This window comes from Bubalus kerabau, chromosome 3, assembly GCF_029407905.1.
Source record: "Bubalus kerabau isolate K-KA32 ecotype Philippines breed swamp buffalo chromosome 3, PCC_UOA_SB_1v2, whole genome shotgun sequence".
NCBI classification, from domain to species: domain Eukaryota; kingdom Metazoa; phylum Chordata; class Mammalia; order Artiodactyla; family Bovidae; genus Bubalus; species Bubalus kerabau.
In genome coordinates this window covers 25271050-25291445 of record NC_073626.1, presented here as the reverse complement: position 1 = coordinate 25291445, position 20396 = coordinate 25271050, and the positions used below count along the sequence as shown (strand labels likewise).

The 20396-nt window shown below is 57.7% G+C and overlaps 1 protein-coding gene across 6 annotated transcripts in view; it reads left to right on the top strand.

Annotated features, from left to right (window-relative positions):
• Positions 1–20396, top strand: part of TNXB (tenascin XB) — a 56762-nt gene that overhangs the window by 16113 nt on the left and 20253 nt on the right. For 4 of the 6 annotated variants that reach the window (XM_055571164.1, XM_055571159.1, XM_055571161.1 and 1 more), the window contains exons 5-19: positions 690–846; positions 1033–1296; positions 2098–2835; positions 3917–4285; positions 5422–5715; positions 7701–7991; positions 8357–8662; positions 10243–10602; positions 10961–11335; positions 15247–15552; positions 16584–16883; positions 18143–18430; positions 18697–19005; positions 19555–19875; positions 20000–20344. In XM_055571164.1, coding sequence (XP_055427139.1) covers positions 690–846; positions 1033–1296; positions 2098–2835; positions 3917–4285; positions 5422–5715; positions 7701–7991; positions 8357–8662; positions 10243–10602; positions 10961–11335; positions 15247–15552; positions 16584–16883; positions 18143–18430; positions 18697–19005; positions 19555–19875; positions 20000–20344 — 5023 coding nt within the window. The remainder of the gene's footprint in view (positions 1–689; positions 847–1032; positions 1297–2097; positions 2836–3916; positions 4286–5421; positions 5716–7700; positions 7992–8356; positions 8663–10242; positions 10603–10960; positions 11336–15246; positions 15553–16583; positions 16884–18142; positions 18431–18696; positions 19006–19554; positions 19876–19999; positions 20345–20396) is intronic. The other 2 variants (XM_055571163.1, XM_055571165.1) reach the window with 2 other exon arrangements.

Sequence of the window (20396 nt, the reverse complement as noted above, 5' to 3'; positions counted from 1 at the left end):
TGTTATGACAGGAACGGGTTTATGAGAAGCCTCCTCATGCCCAGAGGGTCAGGATTGCCGGAGGAAAGCCAGAAAGAGAGTCCTGGCGTGTGTCAGGTAGAATTCTGGCAGACAGCTGATGAACAGGCTCAAAAGGTAGTGCCCAGGGACTTCCCTGGTCGTCCAGTGATTAGGAATCTGCCTTCCAATGCAGGGGACTTGGGTTCGATCCCTGGTCAGGGAACTAAGATCCCACATGCCTCAAGGCCAGGTCCTCATTCCACAACTAAGAGCCAAAGCAGTCCAATAAGTAAATAAATATTTTTTTTTTTTTTAAAGGTAGTCCCCATAAGAGGGGACTCTGAGGTCGCACTGCCTGGGTTTAAATCCCTGCCTCCTTGGGCAAGCCACTAAATCCTTTTGTACATCAGTTTCCTCATCTGTCCAATGGGAATAATCTGACCTACCTCATTAGATTCTTAGGAGAATTGAGTGAGTTCACATGTAAATTGCCTTGAACGGGACCTGGCATGGAGTAGGTGTTCTAGATGTGTTTGCTGATACCACCCATGCTCCCCAGCTGTATAGGGCCAAGTTCTACACAATCTCATGCTGACTCTGCCTAGACCTTGGAGAAAGAAGGGATCAGGGGCATTGAGCAGCAGGGGTGAGTGGCAGCCCTGATCCACCCAGAACTTTCTCTCTTGCAGACAGAGGGGGCGAGCCCCCCATTCACAGCACGGGTGCCCAGCTCTGCCTCAGCCTATGACCAGAGAGGATTAGCCCCTGGTCAGGAGTACCAGGTCACTGTCCGTGCCCTTCGAGGGACTAACTGGGGCCTTCCTGCCTCCAAGACCATCACCACCAGTGAGAGCTGGGGCTGTTGCAGAGTGGGGGGTCATGGGTGGAGAATGGATTTGAAAAGTGGGTGCTGGGATATGCCCTCCCAGAGGGCAGAGGGGAGGGACTGGCTGGGGGCAAGGCTCTTAGCAGGACAGCTGGTGACCGAGAACCAGACTCCCACCTGATGCCTCCTCTCTTTGACCTGGCTAGTGATTGACGGCCCCCAGGACCTCCGCGTGGTGGCTGTGGCACCAACCACACTGGAGCTCAACTGGCTGCGCCCCCAGGCTGAAGTGGACCGGTTTGTGGTGTCCTACGTCAGTGCTGGCAACCAAAGGGTGCGGCTGGAAGTGCCCTCTGAGGCAGACGGGACGCTGCTGACCGGCCTGATGCCAGGTGTAGAATACGTGGTGACCGTCACTGCCGAGCGGGGCCGGGCAGTAAGCTACCCAGCTTCCATCAGGGCCAACACAGGTATGGCTGGCCAAGGGCTGGGGAAGTTTCTGAGCCTAGGAGCCACTTCTTTGGGAAGCCGTGCACACAGGCTCCTCTGAATGCACTGCACAGGGTGTGTGGCAGTCCCAAAGCACCTTCTGGGGGCCTTCCTCTGTACCAGGGGCTCTGAGGAGACGGAGTTCTCAGGTGCCTGGAGTCCTGTAGGCAGGCGGTGGGTTGGCGTTTGGGAACAGCGGCCTCATGGAGAGATGCAGTAAATAAAAGATGCTGTCCAGCCCAACCAGATAGGGGTGGTTCTGATCTGACCTTGGGCACAGGGACTGCCCTGTGCTCCATCTCAGTGGTCAGGTCTCCTGGGACTGGAGCTGGGGGAGATTAGAGATCAAGGCGCCTGTTGACTTTAGAATCGGGGTTTGGGGGAGTTAGGTCTCAGCAGTAATTTTCCACTAACCCTCCAAGTCTCTTAACAGATGCCTGGATCTTTCTTTCCCTTTCCTGTGACAGAGGGACGCCCACCTCGCTGTCGCTCGCGTTCTCTCCTCCCACGCCCCTTTCTTTCCTTCAGACGCAGTGCCCCACCCGCTCATTTCTTCTTTCTAGGGCACCAACAGTGGCGGGCTTGGAGGGCGAAGCGGGAGGGCGTCCTGGGGCACTAACTTCTCTCGGTTCTCTTTGCAGGTGGGGCTGGGGCCCAGGGAAGAGGCCTCAGGCTCGGGTGGGAGGGACGCGGGCGGGGCTGCCGTGGGGGGAGTGCAGGGGTTGGTGGTGGGGGGTGCTGCCACTGACCGGCTCTCTCCTCCCCCTTTTTCCGCCCGGCAGCACCAGGCCACTACAGTTACCCGGAGGCGCACCCCCCAGCCCCGCCCCCCAAGCCCCGGTCCCGGCCAGCCCCAGCCCCGAGGCCCCCGCGGCCCGCGCGCCCGGCGCCGCCCCCTCGGCCCTCGCGGCCCGCGGAGCAGGGTGAGGCGGAGTCTCCGCCGCGGCCGAGCCCGCCCCAGCCCCCTCGGCGGGCGTGGGGCAACCTGACCGCCGAGCTGGGCCGCTTCCGCGGCACGGTGCAGGACCTGGAGCGTCACCTGCGGGTTCACGGCTACCCACTGCGAGCCAACCAGACCTACACGTCGGTGGCGCACCACATCCACGAATACTTGCAGCGGCGTCGCTCCCCTGCACCCCCGCCCAGTCGCCCCGACCCCACTGCCAGCCCCGACTCGGGCACCTGGAAGCGGAACTCCAACCAGGGCATCTACGGCCTCTCGCCCGAAGGCGTCGACCGGGTGGCGACGCCCCGCCACCCCAAGCCCGAGGTGCTGGGCACTTCCGCCGACGGCGCGCTCCTCGTGTCGCTCGACGGGCTCCGCGGCCACTTCGAGCGCGTGGTGCTGCGCTGGCGGCCGCAGCCGCCCGCGGAGGGGCCCGCCGGGGAGCTGACCGTGCCGGGCACCGCGCGCACCGTCAGTCTGCCCGATCTCAAGCCCGGCACCACCTACCACGTGGAGGTCCACGGGGTGCGGGCAGGGCAGACCTCCAAGTCCTACGCCTTCATCACCACCACAGGTAGCGTGGGTGGGGCCGCGCGACCCCCCACCCCCTGCCCGGTCTCACCTGACGTTGGAATCTATGAGTGCCTCCCACTGCCTCACTGCTCAGGCTGCCACTCCCCCACCTGTGCCCTTCTGCCTTCCAGCCCTCCCTGGTTCGGGCTCCGGGGGGGTTCCCCACACCTTCCTGTGTCCCTGGAAACCCCCTCCACCCTCAGGGTCCTGGTGGATACCAGAGGCTGAGACCTGGTCTTTGGAATTGTCTGATTTTCACTTGGGTTCCTAGGGCACTTCTGCCAGGAATCCTGTTCTAGGCAATAGAAGGGTCATTTTGATGGGAGGGACAGTGTCTGCAAAGATTCTCTGGAGCAGTTTGGGTGGGGTAGGGCGTGAAACCAGTGGTTTCCCACTCTGACTCATTGTGGTGAGGGTAGCTGACAACTGTGGTCAGTGGTTACTATTTTCCACACTTTGGCCCTAACCTCAAAGAGACTCATCGGAACTGCTTGGGGGTGGCCTTGAAACCGTTAGGCAGCATGGGTAGGTGAGAGGTGAAGCCACTGCTTCTTGGGCTGGCTTTCCAGACCTCCTGGCTCAGTTCACACTTGTCTCTCCCACAGGAACGGCATCCTGGCTCAGGGAGGGGGCGCCCTGTGGCTGTTGGGGGGAGGGGTTATGGACCTCTTCTTCCCCACTAGGGCCCAGATGTCACCGGAGCTGGATGTCCACTCCTCTCTCTCTTCTGACTGCCCACTGTCTCTTGAGTCTTCCTTAACACCACCGCCTTCTTTCTTCCAGGCTTCTCACTGCAGCACTAATGGAAGCCAGGACCACCACCCAGTGGGAAGGGTTTCCCATGGGAAGGGAGCTAGGAGCCTTGTGGGAGGAGGGATGGCAGACTTAGTTCTTGTATTTATGACCTGCAGGCCCGTCTGTGCAGGGCTATAGTGGATGTTTGGGACAATGAGGTGATCCAGGAGCGGCAAAGGGAAAGTCTGAAGACTCTTAGAAGCCAGAGAACAGAACCTGGGGACTGCAGTCTCCTTTCTGGCTCTCATACTCGACTCTCCTGTTTTTCTCGCCCTGCCTCTTCCCAGGGTCCTCCCTCTCAGGCCTCTTGGGGGCCACTGATGAGCCTCCTCCCTCAGGCCCTTCAACGACTCAAGGGGCTCAGGCCCCTGTCCTGCAGCAGCGCCCCCAGGAGCTGGCCGAGTTGAGGGTGCTGGGCAAAGACAAGACAGGGCGCCTCCGAGTGGCCTGGACCGCCCAGCCTGACACCTTTACCCACTTCCAGCTGCGCCTACGGGTGCCCGAAGGGCCAGGGGCCCATGAGGAGCTACTGCCAGGGGATGTCCGTCAGGCTCTGGTGCCCTCACCCCCTCCCGAATCCCCCTACGAGCTGTCACTTCGTGGGATCCCACCCGGTGGCGAGCCCTCTGCCCCTCTCATCTACCAAGGCATTATCGGTACATCCTGGACTCTGCTCAAGTCCAGTGTCCTGAGGCTGGGGGAGGGGCTGGGCCATTAGGATTTCAAGGGTGGGATGAAGACAGAAGGGCAGGGCTGGTGTTTGGGTCGAGGCGGTAGGAGAAACAAGGAGAGAAAGGGAGTTGAGGGCTCAGAGGCAAGAGGGATGGGGAAAGTCTTAGTACAACGAAAGGGTGGATCGGAGAGGGGAGTCCTTCCAGATAAATAGATGAGAGGAAAAAAGTCAAAGCATGGGACAAAGATTAAGGAAAAGAGACTGTTGGCCCCTGGCTCTCCACTTGCAGCTTTCTTTGTGTAGAAGTGTCCCGTCCCCACTTCCTGGTCACTCCTCTGCCCCTCTCCGCCCCCTGCGTCTCTCAGGGTTGGTGTGGGAATGCCTCTGGCTCCGAGGATACTGATCCTCAGCCCCCTCCTCTTTCAGCCCCCTCCCTTTCCCTTCTCTCAAGCCCCTGCCATCCCCTCACTGGATAGACTAGGACACGTTGTCCCCCTACCCTGCAAGCCTGGTCTGCAGCACCCCATGGTCCCATCAGCCAGTTCCCCTAGGGGTGGAGGTTCCCTGGGGAGGGCACTCCATGGCCATCGGGACTTTGGAGATGGGTGAGGTTTGTGGAACCCAGGCAGGAGCCTGGGGCTCCTAGCATTCACAGTTTCTCCTGGTCCTCCTTTATGGGACTCAGGTAGCCAGCTCTCCCTGCAACTCCAGATCTCTCACCAGGAAGCGAGTGGCAAGGGAGAGAGACATTCAGGTGGACTAAGGCATCTCCAGGCTGCTCTGAAGCAGCAATGGTTCCAAACTCTCAGGAAGAACCTCAGGGGACCCGAAACTCCCTCAGAGTGTTGGTGTGTAGCGGGCCTGGGACCTTTGTGAGTGGGGAGGAAGTTATCACAGGGAAGAGAGGAAGCTCTGGCTCAAGAGTAGACGTTGGGGAGAAATGCCCCCCTTCTTAGAAAGGCTGGTCCCAGAGAACTGAGGGCGGGGAATGGAGGCATCAAGGGAAGGAGCCGTCCAGCATGGAGGGAGCCAGTGGGCAGAGGAGAGGGATGGAGAGCAGGGACAAGACAGTGCTTGAGCCCACGTGCTTTGTTTTTGCCCCCCTTCCTCCAACTCCAGATAAGGATGGGGAGAAACCTGGGAAACCCTTGGCCCCACCTCGCCTGGGCAAGCTGACAGTGACAGACGTGACCTCGGACTCCCTGCTTCTGCACTGGACAGTCCCTGAGGGCGAGTTCGATTCCTTCGTGATCCAGTACAAAGACAGGGACAGGCCCCAGGTGGTGCCTGTAGAGGGGCCCCAGCGCTCAGCCCTCATCTCCAACCTGGACGTCGGCCGCAAGTACAAATTTGTCCTATATGGGCTCGTGGGCAAGAAGAGGCACGGCCCCCTGGTGGCTGAAGCCAAGATCTGTGAGTAACAGGGGTCACCCAGGCCCCTGCCCCTGCCCTCTGCGCGGTCCTGATGGAGGTCTCCCCAGTGCTTTGGGAACTCCCAGAAGTCTTCCTGGAGGTGGTGGTGCCTGAGCTGAATCCTAAAGGGAAAATTGTGGTGGGTCAGGCAGGGAGGTTGAGGAGGGCAGTACCAACAGAGAGAGCTGTGGAGAGTGAGGCAGGAGTGAGAATGGCCCTGTAAGAGAATCAAAGTCTCTCCTCCGGATAGGATAGCAGGGCAGGGCACCTGGGGGCTGAGGACACTGGTCTCACTGATCTCCAGTGAGTGAGTCACTTAGGCCTCATTTGAGGACCCTAGGGGGCCTCTGAAGTGCTTTAAGTGAGAGAATGACCCGATTCAATATTTATCTTACAAATAGCTCTGAGGCTGCTTCAGAGGACAGCTGGAGAAGTGAGTTAGGAACCGGCAAGTGAGGATGCTGGCCTGGCGGGGATGGTGGCAGTGAGGCTGGGGTTGGGTGGGGTAAAGGAGAGCGAGGAGGCCCAGGCACCCCACGCTTCTGGATCCGGCAGTGCTGTTCCCTGAGGCAAGGAACAGCGGATGTGAGGAACAGTGCAACAGGGCAGCAACACTTACTCAGACATCTTTCGAGCGTTTAAGTGTCAGATGTGTTCAAGATGTTCTTAGAGAATGATCACACTTAATCCTCACAAGCAGCCCTGTGAGGCATGCTCATTTCACAGATGAGGAGAGGGGCGGCACAGAGAGGGCAAGGCCACTTGGGCAGAAAGTGAGGGGGCCATAGCGCTCTCCCGCTGCCCTCCTGGGACTGGAGAGCAGAGAAAAGGCCTGAGCATGGAGCATGTCCCAGTGGGCAGAAGCCAGGATGGGGAGGCAGGGAGAAGAGACATGGCCCCTGGGACCCTGGAGGTGGCCATCACTCATGGCATGAACAGAGGATCAGGATCTGCAGGGCAGCCTGAGGGGGGAACTGGGGAGAGGAATGCCAAAATGAAGGGCGCGGTCAGACATGTCAGATTCCATAAGAGTGACTCAGGGCTGCAGAGTGTCCACAGGACTTAGCAACGGCGAGGTCACCACTGCCCCTGGTGGGAGCTGCTGGTGGAGGGCAGGGCTGGGTTGGGAGGGCGATGAAGGTGAGGACATGAGTACAAGCATCTCTCTCTAGAATCTGGGCTGGAGTGGAGAGCGAAGAGGGAGGATGGAGGCTGGAGGGCGATGCAGCCGAGTGGAGGAGTTGGCGTAAATCCTGAGGGCACAGCTGATGGAGTGAGAGTGGGAACGGATAAAGGGGGGCCCAGAGCACAGTTGTGGGGGGCTCTCCCACATGAAAATGCTCCTAGGACCAAGTACCCCTCTCTTGGAGAGGAAATCAGCTAGTTGTTAGGTCTGGAAGCAGTGGAGGCTGTCCTGGAAGACTTCCCTGACTGTGGAGATGTGGAAGGGGCTCACTGCACTTCCTTCTCTCTGAAGCCCTTCTCCAGTCTGCGCAATAAGTGAGGGCCGCACTAGTCCATACCGCAGGCTTCCCTGGTGACTCAGCGGTAAAGAATCTCCCTGCCAATGCAGGAGGTTCAGGTTCGATTCCTGGGTTGGGAAGATCCCCTGGAGGAGGGCATGGCAACCCACTCCAGTATTCTTGCCTGGAGAATTCCATGGACAGGGGAGCCTGGCGGGCTACAGTCCAGGGGGTGGCAAAGAGTCAGACACAACTTAGCAACTAAACAACAGCAGTTAAGACAGCACATTCATGCCACGTCAAATGAGCCGCCTGTCCTTTTAGGTGGGCATAGCCGCTTGCCAGGGTGCACAGCTTCGCAAGCAGAGTGCTGGCTGGATTTCAGTCCGTCCGTGCTGCCTTCACCATGCACCTTTGTGCAGTGAACAGCCTGCACAGTCTCACACAGCATTCCTAGGGGGGAGACGGATTTCTTCTCTTTTGACCCGTGTCCCTCCCTTCTCTCCCACCTCCTCTTCCTAGTGTCTCAGACTGATCCCAGCCCAGTGACTCCACCCCGCCTGGGGAAGCTGTGGGTAACTGATCCCACCCCAGACTCACTGCACCTCTCCTGGACTGTCCCTGAGGGCCAGTTTGACTCCTTCATGGTCCAGTACAGGGACAAGGCCGGCCGGCCACAGGTGGTGCCCGTGGAAGGGCCCGAGCGCTCGGTCACTATCTCCCCGCTGGACCCTGACCACAAGTACAGATTCACTCTGTTTGGGATTGCCAACAAGAAGCGGCACGGCCCCCTCACGGCTGATGGCACCACCGGTGAGTGACAGCCTCCTAAGCCCCCAGCCTTACAGGGGGCTGACCCCTCCCAGGTTTCCACATGCCTGCCCTCAGCCAGGAGCTGGCTGGGGCCTCCCAGGGAGATGGCTGACTCGGAATCCTGGCCCCACTTTTGGGCTCAGGGCCAGCCAGCCTCCCCCGCACTGCTGGGCCCCTTTCATCCTGTTCAGCTGCTCCCCGAGGCCCAGAAGGTGTGTCATACTCTGGCTGTGCCAGGCTTCTCAGAGTTCAGTGCTCATGCTAATCGAGTAGAGACCCCCACAGGTGTGACAAGCCTTCCAAACCCCAGGCCCCAATCCTGGAGTTCTGCCAGTTCAGCCCTGCCTGGGCCTTCTTATTTACAGCCCCAGAGAAGAAAGAGGAGCCCCACCACCCAGAGCCCCCAGAGCGGCCCCTGCTGGGGGAGCTGACAGTGGCTGGCGCCACTGCAGACTCCCTGCGCCTCTCCTGGACAGTGGCCCAGGGCTCCTTCGACTCCTTCATGGTCCAGTACAAGGATGCCCAGGGGCGGCCCCAAGCAGTGCCCGTCAGGGGTGATGAGAATGAGGTCGCCATCCCTGGCCTGGAGCCCGACCGGAAGTATAAGATGAACCTCTACGGGCTTCATGGCAGGCATCGCGTGGGGCCCGTGTCCGCGGTGGCCACCACAGGTGAGTCAGGCCTCCCTTGCCCTCCAACCCCCAGGCCTCTGAGTGGGACCTGGCCCCAGACCCTTGGCGCCTCTCTCCACCTTCTCTTCCTCGGCTCCAATTCTGCCAAAGCCTCCACCGTCTCTTTCCCCACATCCCAGGATTTCGCATCCAGCCGCCAGCCCCTGACATCTTTCTTGGCCCTGCCTCTCCACCTCCAATGACAGGCCCCTTTTCTGCCATTCTGAGCACCGAGAATCATCCGTCCCCGCTGGGCTGTGCTCCCCCTGGGTGTCCTCAGCCACTGTGTTCTTTCCTCTCGGCCTTTGCTGGCCGCCTTCTCCTGGCTGAGGCTGTGGTCTTTTCTGAGCTTCTGTTACCCGCTGTTACCCACACCCTCCCTCCACCGATGCTTTGTTCAGAACTGGCAAATCCAAGGGCCATGAGCTCCACATTTCCCCAGACCCCCAGACCCCCTGAGTCCCAGCCAGCTTGGAGCAGGGCAAAGGGCTCGCTTTCCGCCCCCAGCCCTGCAGTCCTCCTAGGGCCCAGCCTCCCCTCATCCAGCACATTTCCCTGACTGTGTAGCGTTATGGTTGGGAGCATGGGCTCTAGGGCCAGCTGCCTGGATGTTAATCCTAGCTTTGGGATCTTGTGCAACTTAATGAGTCTCTCTGGACCTCGGCTTTCTCACCTGTCAAATGAGGACAACAAGGGTAACGGCTTCACAGAGCTATTAGAATTAAATGAGCTGGTACACACATGGCACTTAGTGCCAAGCACGTCAAAACTGCTATTGAAGAGTAAGCCATCATTTCTCCCCGACTCTCTCCCTTCCCAGTATCCTCTTCCCTCCACCTTTCCATCTTCCCCTTCCCTGTCTGGTTTATCATTCTTGCTTGCTGCTTCCTCGATCTTCTGTGCCCAAAGTGGTCCCCCATGGGCCGAGGAGTGGGTCACAGAAGGGCTGGCTTCCCTTGTGCCAGTTTCCCCACCTCATGGAGCCTCAGCAGAGACCTGGCTACTGCAGACGGTGGGTGGATGCCCTCGTGGCTGTGATTCTAGCCCCAGCCAGGGAAGAGCACGGCTCTCCCCAGTCCCCAGCCCCATTCCCATACCTTTTCTCCTACTCTTGTCTAAAGTGGAGGAAGAGACAGGGCTGCCCGGGGAGGTCTTAGCCAGAGCACATCCCATTTTCTGTCCTGGTCAGTGGGGTGGGGGGAGCTGGGCAACCCTGGGGAGGGGCAGGAACTGACAGGGAGAAATGCAAGTGGGACAAGTCCCTGCTGCCCCCTCGCTTTCCTGTGGTCAGCACAGTCCAGGAACACAGAATGGAAGAATTACTCAGTTTCCTCTCACCCTGCCTCACCTCCTTTCTCAGACACGAGAGCACAGCCAGTGCAATTGGCCAGCAGTACACGGTGGAGTTTAGGGGCCTGTCTCAGCGCTGTCTCCTTCAATGAGTCACTGAACGGCTAATACAAAGGCTACAGGAACCCTTAAGCCAACAGCTTGAAGAGTATACTTGCCAAATGTATTTTATGTCATGATTAATGTCACCAGCAAAGCATGTCACCTGAGAGCCTAATCTCTTCTCTCAGCCCCCCAGGAAGTCCTGGATGAGACCCCCAGTGCCACAGAGATGGAGGAGACCCCCAGCCCCACAGAACCCAGCACAAAGGCCCCAGAGTCCCCTGAGAAGCCCCTTCTGGGGGAGCTGATGGTGACAGGATCCTCCCCGGACTCGCTGAGCCTCTCCTGGACCGTCCCCCAGGGCCACTTCGACTCCTTCACTGTCCAGTACAGAGACGGGGACGGGCAACCCAGGGTGATGAGGGTGCCAGGGGATGAGGACGGGATCACCATCTCGGGCCTGGAGCCAGACCACAAGTACAAGATGAACCTGTATGGCTTCCACGACCGCCAGCGTGTAGGCCCCATGTCTGTCATCGGGGTGACCAGTAAGTGGATGGTGGAAGCCCCAGGATGGGACCTAGTGGGGAGATCACCCCCTCAGGTGATGGGGGAGTGGAGTGTGGGAGGCCCCTCTCCTCGAGGCTGAGCCATGGTGACCTTTGTGGGTCTTCCTAGGCAGAGAAGGGCTTCCATGAGCTGTGCTGGTGGCAGCCTCAGTCCCCACAGCTGACACTGGGAGCTCCAGGTGTGTCTGTGAGGTGTGGACCGAGCAGGACCACCAGCCTCCTTAGGCTTCTCTGAACTGACCTCAGGGCACCCAATGGGGACCATGGCTTGGGAGGAGACCCAAGGACATCTCCCGGGGACCCTGCCTCACTCACTTTGTGTGTTCCTCCTTCTTAGCTGCAGAGGAGGAGACCCCCAGCCCCACAGAGATGGAGGAGACCCCCAGCCCCACAGAGATGGAGGAGACCCCCAGCCCCATGGAACCCAGCACAGAGGCCCCAGAGCCCCCCGAGGAGCCCCTCCTGGGGGAGCTGACGGTGACAGGATCCTCCCTGGACTCGCTGAGCCTCTCCTGGACTGTCCCCCAGGGCCACTTCGACTCCTTCACCGTCCAGTACAAGGGCAGGGACGGGCCCCAGGTGGTGCGTGTTGGGGGCGAGGAGACTGAGGTGACCATTGGGGGCCTGGAACCCGGACGCAAGTACAAGATGAACCTGTACGGCCTGCACGGGGGGCAGCGTGCGGGCCCCGCGTCCACCGTGGGCATGACCGGTGAGTGAGGGCGGGACCCTTGTCTGCTTTCCTCACCTCAGGGGCCCCCAGCCTCCCTGTGGCGTCACCCTCCCTTGCTGCGATAGAACCCCCTGCTTGGGGACGACCTAGAAAGAACAGTTCAGTGGGGACTGGGCTACAACCAGCTTCACCACCTTGAGCGAGTTTTCAGCTTACTGTGTTTGTTTCCTCGGCCGTAAAATGGGGATAATAATGCCCACTTCACAGAACAGTTGTGAGGTTAAGTGCGTTAGCGCAGGCCTGGCTCAGAGTAAACATGCAGCAGTGTTGGCCACTACCATGATTATGTTTGGCCTTACCCTGGGGTCTGCTCTGTCCCTTTTGGCTGGTTCGGCTTCTTAGAATGTGCATGAGACATTGGCCTCTTCACCAGGGCAGCTGGAAACTTCCTTTATGACTCATCCGGTGAGTGATGACAGCAAGGAAGACTGTCCCTCCACCCAGGTACAGGGCCCCTCAGCCACCATAGAGGACCCGCCTGGGCACCCACTCTGCAGAGCCCCAGGGCCAGGCCCAGGCCCCAGACAGGCCTCTGTGACCCTCCTTCTAGTCTGCCCAGCTTGGCCCCAGGGACAGGGCGTCTCTTTTCTCCTTTGTTCACTGAAACAAAGACATAGATTTTTCAAAAGCAACTTTTATTCTAAAGGGAAAGATTTTTAAAAGCGGAGAAACATGTTTCCGGAACATGGCTTCTGTATTTCTCAAAGGGACTTGGTTGGCTTAGAGTCCAGAGTCTTTCACCCCTGATTTCTTTTCTTTCTTCAGTCAGCACAGAGAGTAGGGAGAGGGGAAAGCCTCAGTGGGTTACTGTCCTGCGGGCCTGAAGTAGAAAGGTGGAGGCTTGTGTCAGGCCTAGCACATGTGGCCAAGGTTTCTCCTGGGGTCACCCTAGGTCCATTTGTCTGTCTGGGGCAGCCACTCTGGTCCCTGGGCACGTACGTGCATGCTAAGTTGCTTCGGTTGTGTCTGACTCTTTGCAACCCTATGGACTATAGCCCACCAGGCTCCTCTGTCCATGGGATTCTCCAGACAAGAATATTAGAGTGGGTTGCCATGCCCTCTTCCAGGGGATCTTCTACACCCAGGGATCAAACCTGGGTCTCTTATGTCACTTGCATTGGCAGGTGGGTTCTTTACCACTAGCTCCACTTGGGAAGCCCGGTTCCCAGGTAAGGATGGACTATGTCAGGCGCTGACTGAGGCAGTAGAGGACAATTGAGTCTTGGAATTGAAGAAACTGCATTCCATTCTTGGCTTCTCAATTCTAAGCTGTGCTATGGAGCTCATTATCCAAGCAGGAAGGCAATGGGCAGCTGGAGCCCGCTGAGCTGACCGAGGGACTATGCCTGGCACACAGCACGTGCTGAGCCGTTGCTAGGAGAAGAATTAACATGCAGGTTTAGAAACATTGCTAAATTGGGAAAGGATTTTACCAAATGCAGCCTGAGGACTGCAGTACTCATGGGTAGTTATCATTCCACCTTCCCCAGTTGAGCCAAAGCACCAACGATAAGGCTTGATGGTGAGGACAGTTTCTCTCTCGTGGAAAGAAGTGCAGAGAGGGTGAAAGCAAGCAGGAAATGGAAGCTACAGGAACAACAGAATTGAAAGGCAAATTAAATGGAACACACACAACACCTGGCCTGGCTCCTGGACCTGGAAGAAGCTCAGTACATGGTGGTTACTCCCTCCCGCCTTCAGCTGCTTCCATCCTTGCCCTTCCCACTTAGACTTACTTCTGTCCTCCTGAGGCCTCATCACGAGCCCATTTTTACTTTTTACTTTAATTAAAAAAAAAATTTTTTTTGGTCAAGCTGCATGGCTTGTAGGATTTTAGGACCAGGGATTGAACCCGTGCCCCCTACAGTGGAAGCATCAAGCCCTAACCAAGAATCACCAGGGGATTCCCATGCCAGCCCCCCCTCCCCCTTTTAAGTCAGTGTCTGAGGTTAAAGCATCTGCCTGCAATGTGGGAGACCTGGGTTCGATCCCTGGGTCGGGAAGATCCCCTGGAGAAGGAAATGGCAACCCACTCCAGTATTCTTGCCTGGAGAATCCCATGGACGGAGGAGCCTGGTGGGCTGCAGTCCAAGGGGTTCGCAAAGAGTCGGACACGACTGGGCAACTTCACTTTCACTTATTTTTAACTGTTCTGGGTCTTCACTGCTTCACAGGCTTTTCTCTGGTTGTGGTGAGTGAGGGCTGCTCTCTAGCTGCTGTGCGCGGGCTGCCTATTGCAGTGGCTTCTCTTGTTGAGGAGCATGGGCTCTAGGCATGCCGGCTTCAGGAGCTGTGGCTCGAGGGCTCAGTGGTTGTGTCTCCCGGGCTGTAGACACAGGCTCCATACTTGTGGTGCATAGGCCTAGCTGCTCTGTGGCATGCAGGATCCTCCTGAATCAGGGGTCGGACCTGCGTCTCCAGCACTGGCAAGTGGATTCTTTACCACTGAGACACCAAGGAAGCCCACCAGCCCATTTTGAAAGCAGGTTTTATGATACACAGCCTAATCTTATCCTCTGACAGGAACCTGAGAAACAGGATCTTGGGAACCCACCCACCTAGCCACCCCTCTGCTACTTGCCTCTTGGGACCACTTTCCAGGCTGGTCCTAATAAGCAGTGCCTCCCAGACTCAGCTCACTCTCGGGCAATGGGGACCAGCAGGTCCTGAGCTCAGCCTCTCCCAGATGTGCATACCACTCATTAATTTAACAGACATTTGTGGAGCACTCAGTGGGTGCTGGTGCTGGGGACACAATAGTGAACAAGGCAAGGCTCCTCCCAGGAGCTCACATTCTATCAGAGGATGTCTGTAGGACTGTGTGTGAGACAGTGACAAGAGCTGGGGAGAAAAGCAAAGCCCAGTAGGCGAGATGGTGAGTGGGTGGGAAGCGGGCTGGAAAGGGACTCGCTGACGAAGGACCTGCCGGAGGGAGAGGACAAGCCACATAGGCCTCTAGGGAAGAGCTTCCGGGCAGATGGAATGTCTGAGGACCAGTGAGGACTGTTTTGGAATGAGGAGGGTGGTGTGAGAGGTAGACATGTGGGGCCTCGGAGGGAGGTCATTGTAAGGACTTGGCTTTTTGCTCTGAGTGAGATGGAAGCCATGGCGGGAACAGGCTCTGACTAATGTGCTAACAGTGGGGAGCACAGTGAAGGGGGGAGGGAGAGGGGGGATTTAGGAGACTGTGCTACAATCCAGTAAGAGCCATGTGCTTAGAGGAGGTGAGTGGTAGTCGCTCAGTTCTGTCCGACTCTGCAACTCCATGGACTGTATCCTGCCAGGTTCCTCTGTCCATGAAATTCTCCAGGCAAGAATACTGGAGGAGGTTGCCATTTCCTTTTCCAACTTAGAGGGGGTGGTGGTGGACTTAAGGAGTTAGGGGAGTCAGCTTCTGAAGGTGGTGCCGACAGGACTTACTTGCAGGCCAGCCGTGGGGTGGAGGAGAGGACTCAGGGATGACTCTGACAGTGAAGCGGTGGTTTTGATGAGGTGGGAAGGCTGTGGAAGGAACAGGAGTTGTGGGGCAAAGCCCCTGAATTCAGCTTTGGACTGGAATTTGGGATCAGTTAGGCACCCAAGGAAGATGCTGAGCACACCCAAGTCTGGGGTTCAGCTGGGAGGTCTGGCTGGAGGACTTGGAGCCAGAGATGGGCAGATGGACCTTCAGCCACTTTCCCAGGGTCTCGGTGGTGACTGACACCCCTCCCCACCAAGCACAGCCCCAGATTCTGGCAGGCACTTAGTGAAGGCTTGTCAGCCAGACAGATGTTGCCAATCAGTGTAGTCTTACATCAGAACCACCCCATGGGCACACCACAACAACGCAGATAATTACTACCAAGGGGAAGAAGAGCTTTTCCTGACAGCTTCCCCCATTTCTGTCTCAGCTCCACAAGCAGAAGAGACTCCTCCAGCCACCGAGCCCCCCAAAGAACCACGCCTCGGGGAGCTGACAGTAACAGATGTGACCCCCAACTCCGTGGGCCTCGTGTGGACAGTCCCTGAGGGCCAGTTTGACTCTTTCATGGTCCAGTACAAGGACAGGGACGGGAAGCCCCACGTGGTCCCTGTGGCCGCAGACCAGCGAGAGGCCACTGTCTCCGGGCTGGAGCCTGAGCGCAAATACAGGATGAACGTGTACGGGCTACATGGTGGGCAGCGTGTGGGCCCCCTTTCCGTGGTGGCCCTGACCGGTGAGTGAGGGCGGGTCAAGGCAGTCCCCATCCCCGGTCACCCGGGGCCACCCCACCTCCCCAGCCTCTCGCTCAGATCCTCCCCAGTCACAGGCATGTGGTCTGTTCCCTGACCCCAGGGATCCTCTTGTAAGCTGGAACCTTCCCTGTCTTCCAGTCTCTATCTCTGCTCCGCCTCCTCCCCCAGGCAGGGTTGTCTTCCTCCCCTCCAACCAGGTCCAGCCAGATGCTATCTCTCTGATCATCCACAGCTGTTTCCTCCCCTCTCTTCACAACCCCGCTGTGACTTGGACTGGCTACCACCTCCCCCTGCTGCCCTTTTTCACTGGGGTTAAACAACACACATCCCTCGAATCTTTTCTTAGAGGCCCTCGGCCCCCCTGGCCTGAGCTGTGTTCCCTTCTGGCCAACCCAGAGTCTTCCTTCCTCAGGGAGATGACCCTTGCTCTCCGCTCCTGGCGTCTCCCGTTCCTGGCGTGTCCCTCTCCTCATGCCTTCTGGGGACAGGCCACCACCATTTCTGTGCTGTGGTGTCTATGAAACCAGTGAACCCCTTTCAGAGCAATGTCTTAAAATCTATAAAGTAAAATGCATAGGATTTTACCATACCATACCTATTCTACTGATATCCAGTTATCAAAGGTATTTTAAAATTCAAATTTATGATTTAGTAATACAGGAACTTCACTATTAGTTCATTAAATAGCAAGAAACGTGTGGCCTGTTTAATAACCTATTTAGAAGCAGTGATGAGTGTAAAGAGTGCTTTGAAGTTTCTGCAGTAATTCTAAGCTGATGTGACAGCATCCGTGATTCCTGCTGGCGACAGTTACGAGCACTGCTGGTACCACCGTGTTGGTTTCCTATATGCATCATTGAAGGAAATGCTAGAGGCCAGTGAAAATAGAGATGTGACTGCTCCCTGTCTCAGTTCAACACCCCCTGCAGGCCCTCGAAGCCCAGGAGCCCTGCGAGGGGGGAGTTCTGCTGCCGGAGTTCTCAGCCATGTTCTCTGTCTCCCTGGATCCTAGCTCCCGTCCCCCCAGCCCCAGTCACAGAGCCCCCCGTGGAGCCACGCCTGGGGGAGCTGATGGTGACGGATGTGACCCCGGACTCCGTGGGCCTCTCCTGGACCGTCCCCAAGGGCGAATTCGACTCCTTCTTGGTCCAGTACAAGGACAGGGACGGGCAGCCCCAGGTGGTGCCTGTGGCCACTGACCAGCGCGAGGTCACCATCCCCGGCCTGGAGCCCAGTAGGAAATACAAGTTCCTGCTCTTTGGGATCCAAGATGGGAAACGCCGCAGCGCAGTCTCTGTGGAGGCAAAGACAGGTGAGCGGGACCCCCACAAAGCTGAGGTCCCAGCCCCACCGTCCTTCTTCCCACTGCCTGAACGCCTCTCCTTTCCACCTGTCTCCCTTTCATTCACCTCTTCCTTTTTATTTGAAAAGCCCTGCTGCCTTTTCCCTTCCCAGTCAGATGGGAACCAAGAATATGGAGTGGGTTCCTGGATCAGTTCCCCCTGCCGACTTTCACCTCTTCTCATAATTCCTACTTCTGTTCAATGGGGAAGGCTCCTCCAGGACCCTTCCTGGAAGGTGGAAGCGCGAGACACAGCAGGACTGGGAAGCAAGGGCGGGAGGCCAGAGCTGTTCCACATCCAAGTCTCAGCCTCGTGTAGCCACCACCTCCCGAGAGAGAGCTTTCCACTGACCCTCACCCTGGTTTCCCGCCCTACTGGCCCAGGCACTCTGGGTCCCTTATCTGCCTCTCCAGAGGAACCGCTTTCCTCCCCTGCCCTCTTCCTGGAGCTCAGAAACACCAGAAGAGCCCAAGACTGGCTGCCCAGTCCAGCCCAGTCGGGCCCAGCCCAGCTATGCCCCTTTCCTGGATTTTGATCCAGGCCCTCCCCTGCCCCTGGGGGTTCCCAGTTGCCAGAGAACTCTCACAATAACAATGCCGTCAGCGTCCTCGCTGTCCAGGAAGGCAGAAGGCCAGCTCCTTCTCAGGCCCCGGGATGGCTTCTTGGGCAGACACCAGATCCTTCTCCTGTCTGAGCATCCTTCTTCTCCTTGTACCCCTCCTCACACAAAAGCAGTCCCCACTCCTCCACCAGGTCCTAGGAGGGTCACCATCATCATAATATCCTACCTCCCCACCAGCTGTCTGCCCCCAGGGACCTGTACCCCCTCTGATGTCCCCAGGACCCTTGGATTTTCCCAAAGAACAGTCAAATCACAAACAGTGGATTCCTTGGTCAAAGGAAATAAGCAGATGAAGCCTGTGATAATCTGCACCCTGCCAGGGAAATGGTCTCTATCCGGTGGCTAGAGTCTGGATAACAAGTGAAATAAGATAAATAGGAAACCAGGGGATCACCTCTCCCAGGACGGAAGGCTGCTCCCTGCACTGGTTAATGGACAGAGGCATGGCCTGATGAGGATGCTGGTCGGGCATGTGATGGTGATGGAAATATCTGGGGGAAGCACTGATGATTTGGGCAGTTCTAGATTTTTCCAGCTCCAGAGGGAGGCAGTCAAGGAGTCATTTTGGAAAATAAAATAAACACAAGAAACTTTCCTTTCTGTCAGTTGGCCGAGGTGACGCCAGCCCAGGAGCCCCACCCCGCCTTGGGGAGCTGTGGGTGACAGACCCCACCCCAGACTCACTGCGCCTCTCCTGGACGGTCCCTGAAGGCCACTTCGACTCCTTTGTGGTCCAGTTCAAGGACAGGGATGGGCCCCGCGTGGTGTCCGTGGAGGGCCATGAGCGCTCGGTCACCATTAGCCCTCTGGACTCCGGCCGCAAGTACAGATTCCTAGTCTACGGCCTCCTGGGCAAGAGGCGCCATGGCCCCCTCACCACCGAGGGCACCACAGGTGAGGGCAGCCCCTGCGGGGGGCGTCTGATCTGGAGGGCCCCCTGGGGAGAGTCACTGTGGTCACTTGTGGTGGCTGTCAACATGGTTGCTGTTTGGCTCTGGTTGTCTGGCTAGAATCCGACCCATCTCCTTGCACAAGCCTGAAGACCCAGCCCTGCAGGACGCAGCCACAGCTCAGTCCCGTCTTTAGACCTCTCAGTCCTTCCTTTCAGGGTCACCCAGCCTTCCAGAAACAACCATTTCCTCTCTGTGTTTCCATCTCAGAGACCCGCAGAGCTGTGGATGAGGCTGGAACAAAGCGTCCCTCAAAACCACGTCTGGGGGAGGAGCTGCACGTGACCGGTGTGACATCAGACTCCGTGGGCCTCTCGTGGACGGTCCCTGAGGGCCACTTTGACTCCTTTGTGATCCAGTACAGGGACAGAGACGGGCAACCACAGGTGGTGCCCGTGGAGGGCAGCCGCAGGGAGGTCAGTGTCTCGGGCCTGGACCCTGCCCGCAGGTACAAGCTGCTGCTCTACGGGCTGTCCAGGGACAAGCGAGTGGGTCCCATCTCCGCCATCGCCGTGACCGGTGAGTGCAGCCGGGGGAATTCGCTGTCCCTCCTTCCCACCTGGCTCTCCTGGTCTGATGGAGTCAGGATTTCTGAGCTTCCTGTACCCCTTCTTTTGGGGGAAGAGGTCAGCTTCATAGAAGCATAATTTACGCACAATAAAATTCACCCATTTTAAGAGCATAATTGAGTGAGTTTGGGTGAATGGTCATGGCCATTGGTCTATGTCATGACCATTACCACAACAAAGATAGAAAACATTGACTCTAGAGGTTTCCCCATGCTCCTTGGCTGTCAGTTTCCCTGATCCCAGCTTCTGGCAACCCCTAATTGCTTTCTATCATTATAGTTTTGCCTTTTTAAGTGTTTTGTTTAACAGACTCATCCAGTACATAGTTTTTTTTGTGTTTTTCCTGCACTTAGCATGATGCTTTTGAAGTTCATCCCTGGGTATCAGTAGTTCGTCCTTTTTATTACTGATCTCTTGTCCTTACCTCCTTCCCTCCATCCATCCTCTTGGAGTCTTGGTGCAGCGACAGACCACTCACCCCTCTCTACCTGTCTCTCAGAACCAGCCCCCAGGGAAGAAATCAAAGCAGAGCCCGCAACCTTTAGTCCTCCAGCATCTGAGCCCCGTCTGGGGGAGGTGACTCTGGAGGAGGCCGCCCCACACAGCCTGCATCTCTCCTGGACGGCAACTGAGGGAGAATTTGACTCCTTCGAGGTCCAATACACAGACGAGAATGGGCAACTCCAAGAAGTTAATGTAGGGGGCGACCAGCATGACATCACCATCTCTGACCTGGAATCTGACCACAGATACCTGGTGAGCCTGTACGGTTTCCACGACGGGCAACGTGTTGGTCCTGCCCACATCGAGGCCATGACAGGTGAGCAAAAGAGCTCTGCCCACTCAGCTTCCTTCCAAGGGGCCATGAGGGCCCAGAGGAGGCTGAGGCCCCATGGCCTCTGTGCCCTTCTCTCAGGCTCTGTTCTCTCCGTGTCTGTGTTCAGCCCCAAGAGAGGAGGATGATGAACCTTCAGAATCTCCCTCTACCACCCAAACCCAGTCCACCTCGGTCCCTGAGCCTCCCATCAAGCCACGCCTGGGGGAGCTGACTGTGACAGACGCCACCCCCGACTCCCTGAGCCTCTCCTGGACCGTCCCCGAGGGCCAGTTCGACCACTTCCTGATCCAGTACAAGAACGGGGATGGGCAACCCAAGGTGGTGAGGGTCCCTGGGGATGAGGACGAGGTCACCATCTCGGGCCTGGAGCCAGACCACAAGTACAAGATGAACCTGTACGGCTTCCACGACCGCCAGCGCATGGGCCCCGTCTCTGTCATCGGGGTGACCAGTGAGTGGACGGTGGAAGCCCCAGGATGGGACCTAGTGGGGAGATCACCTCC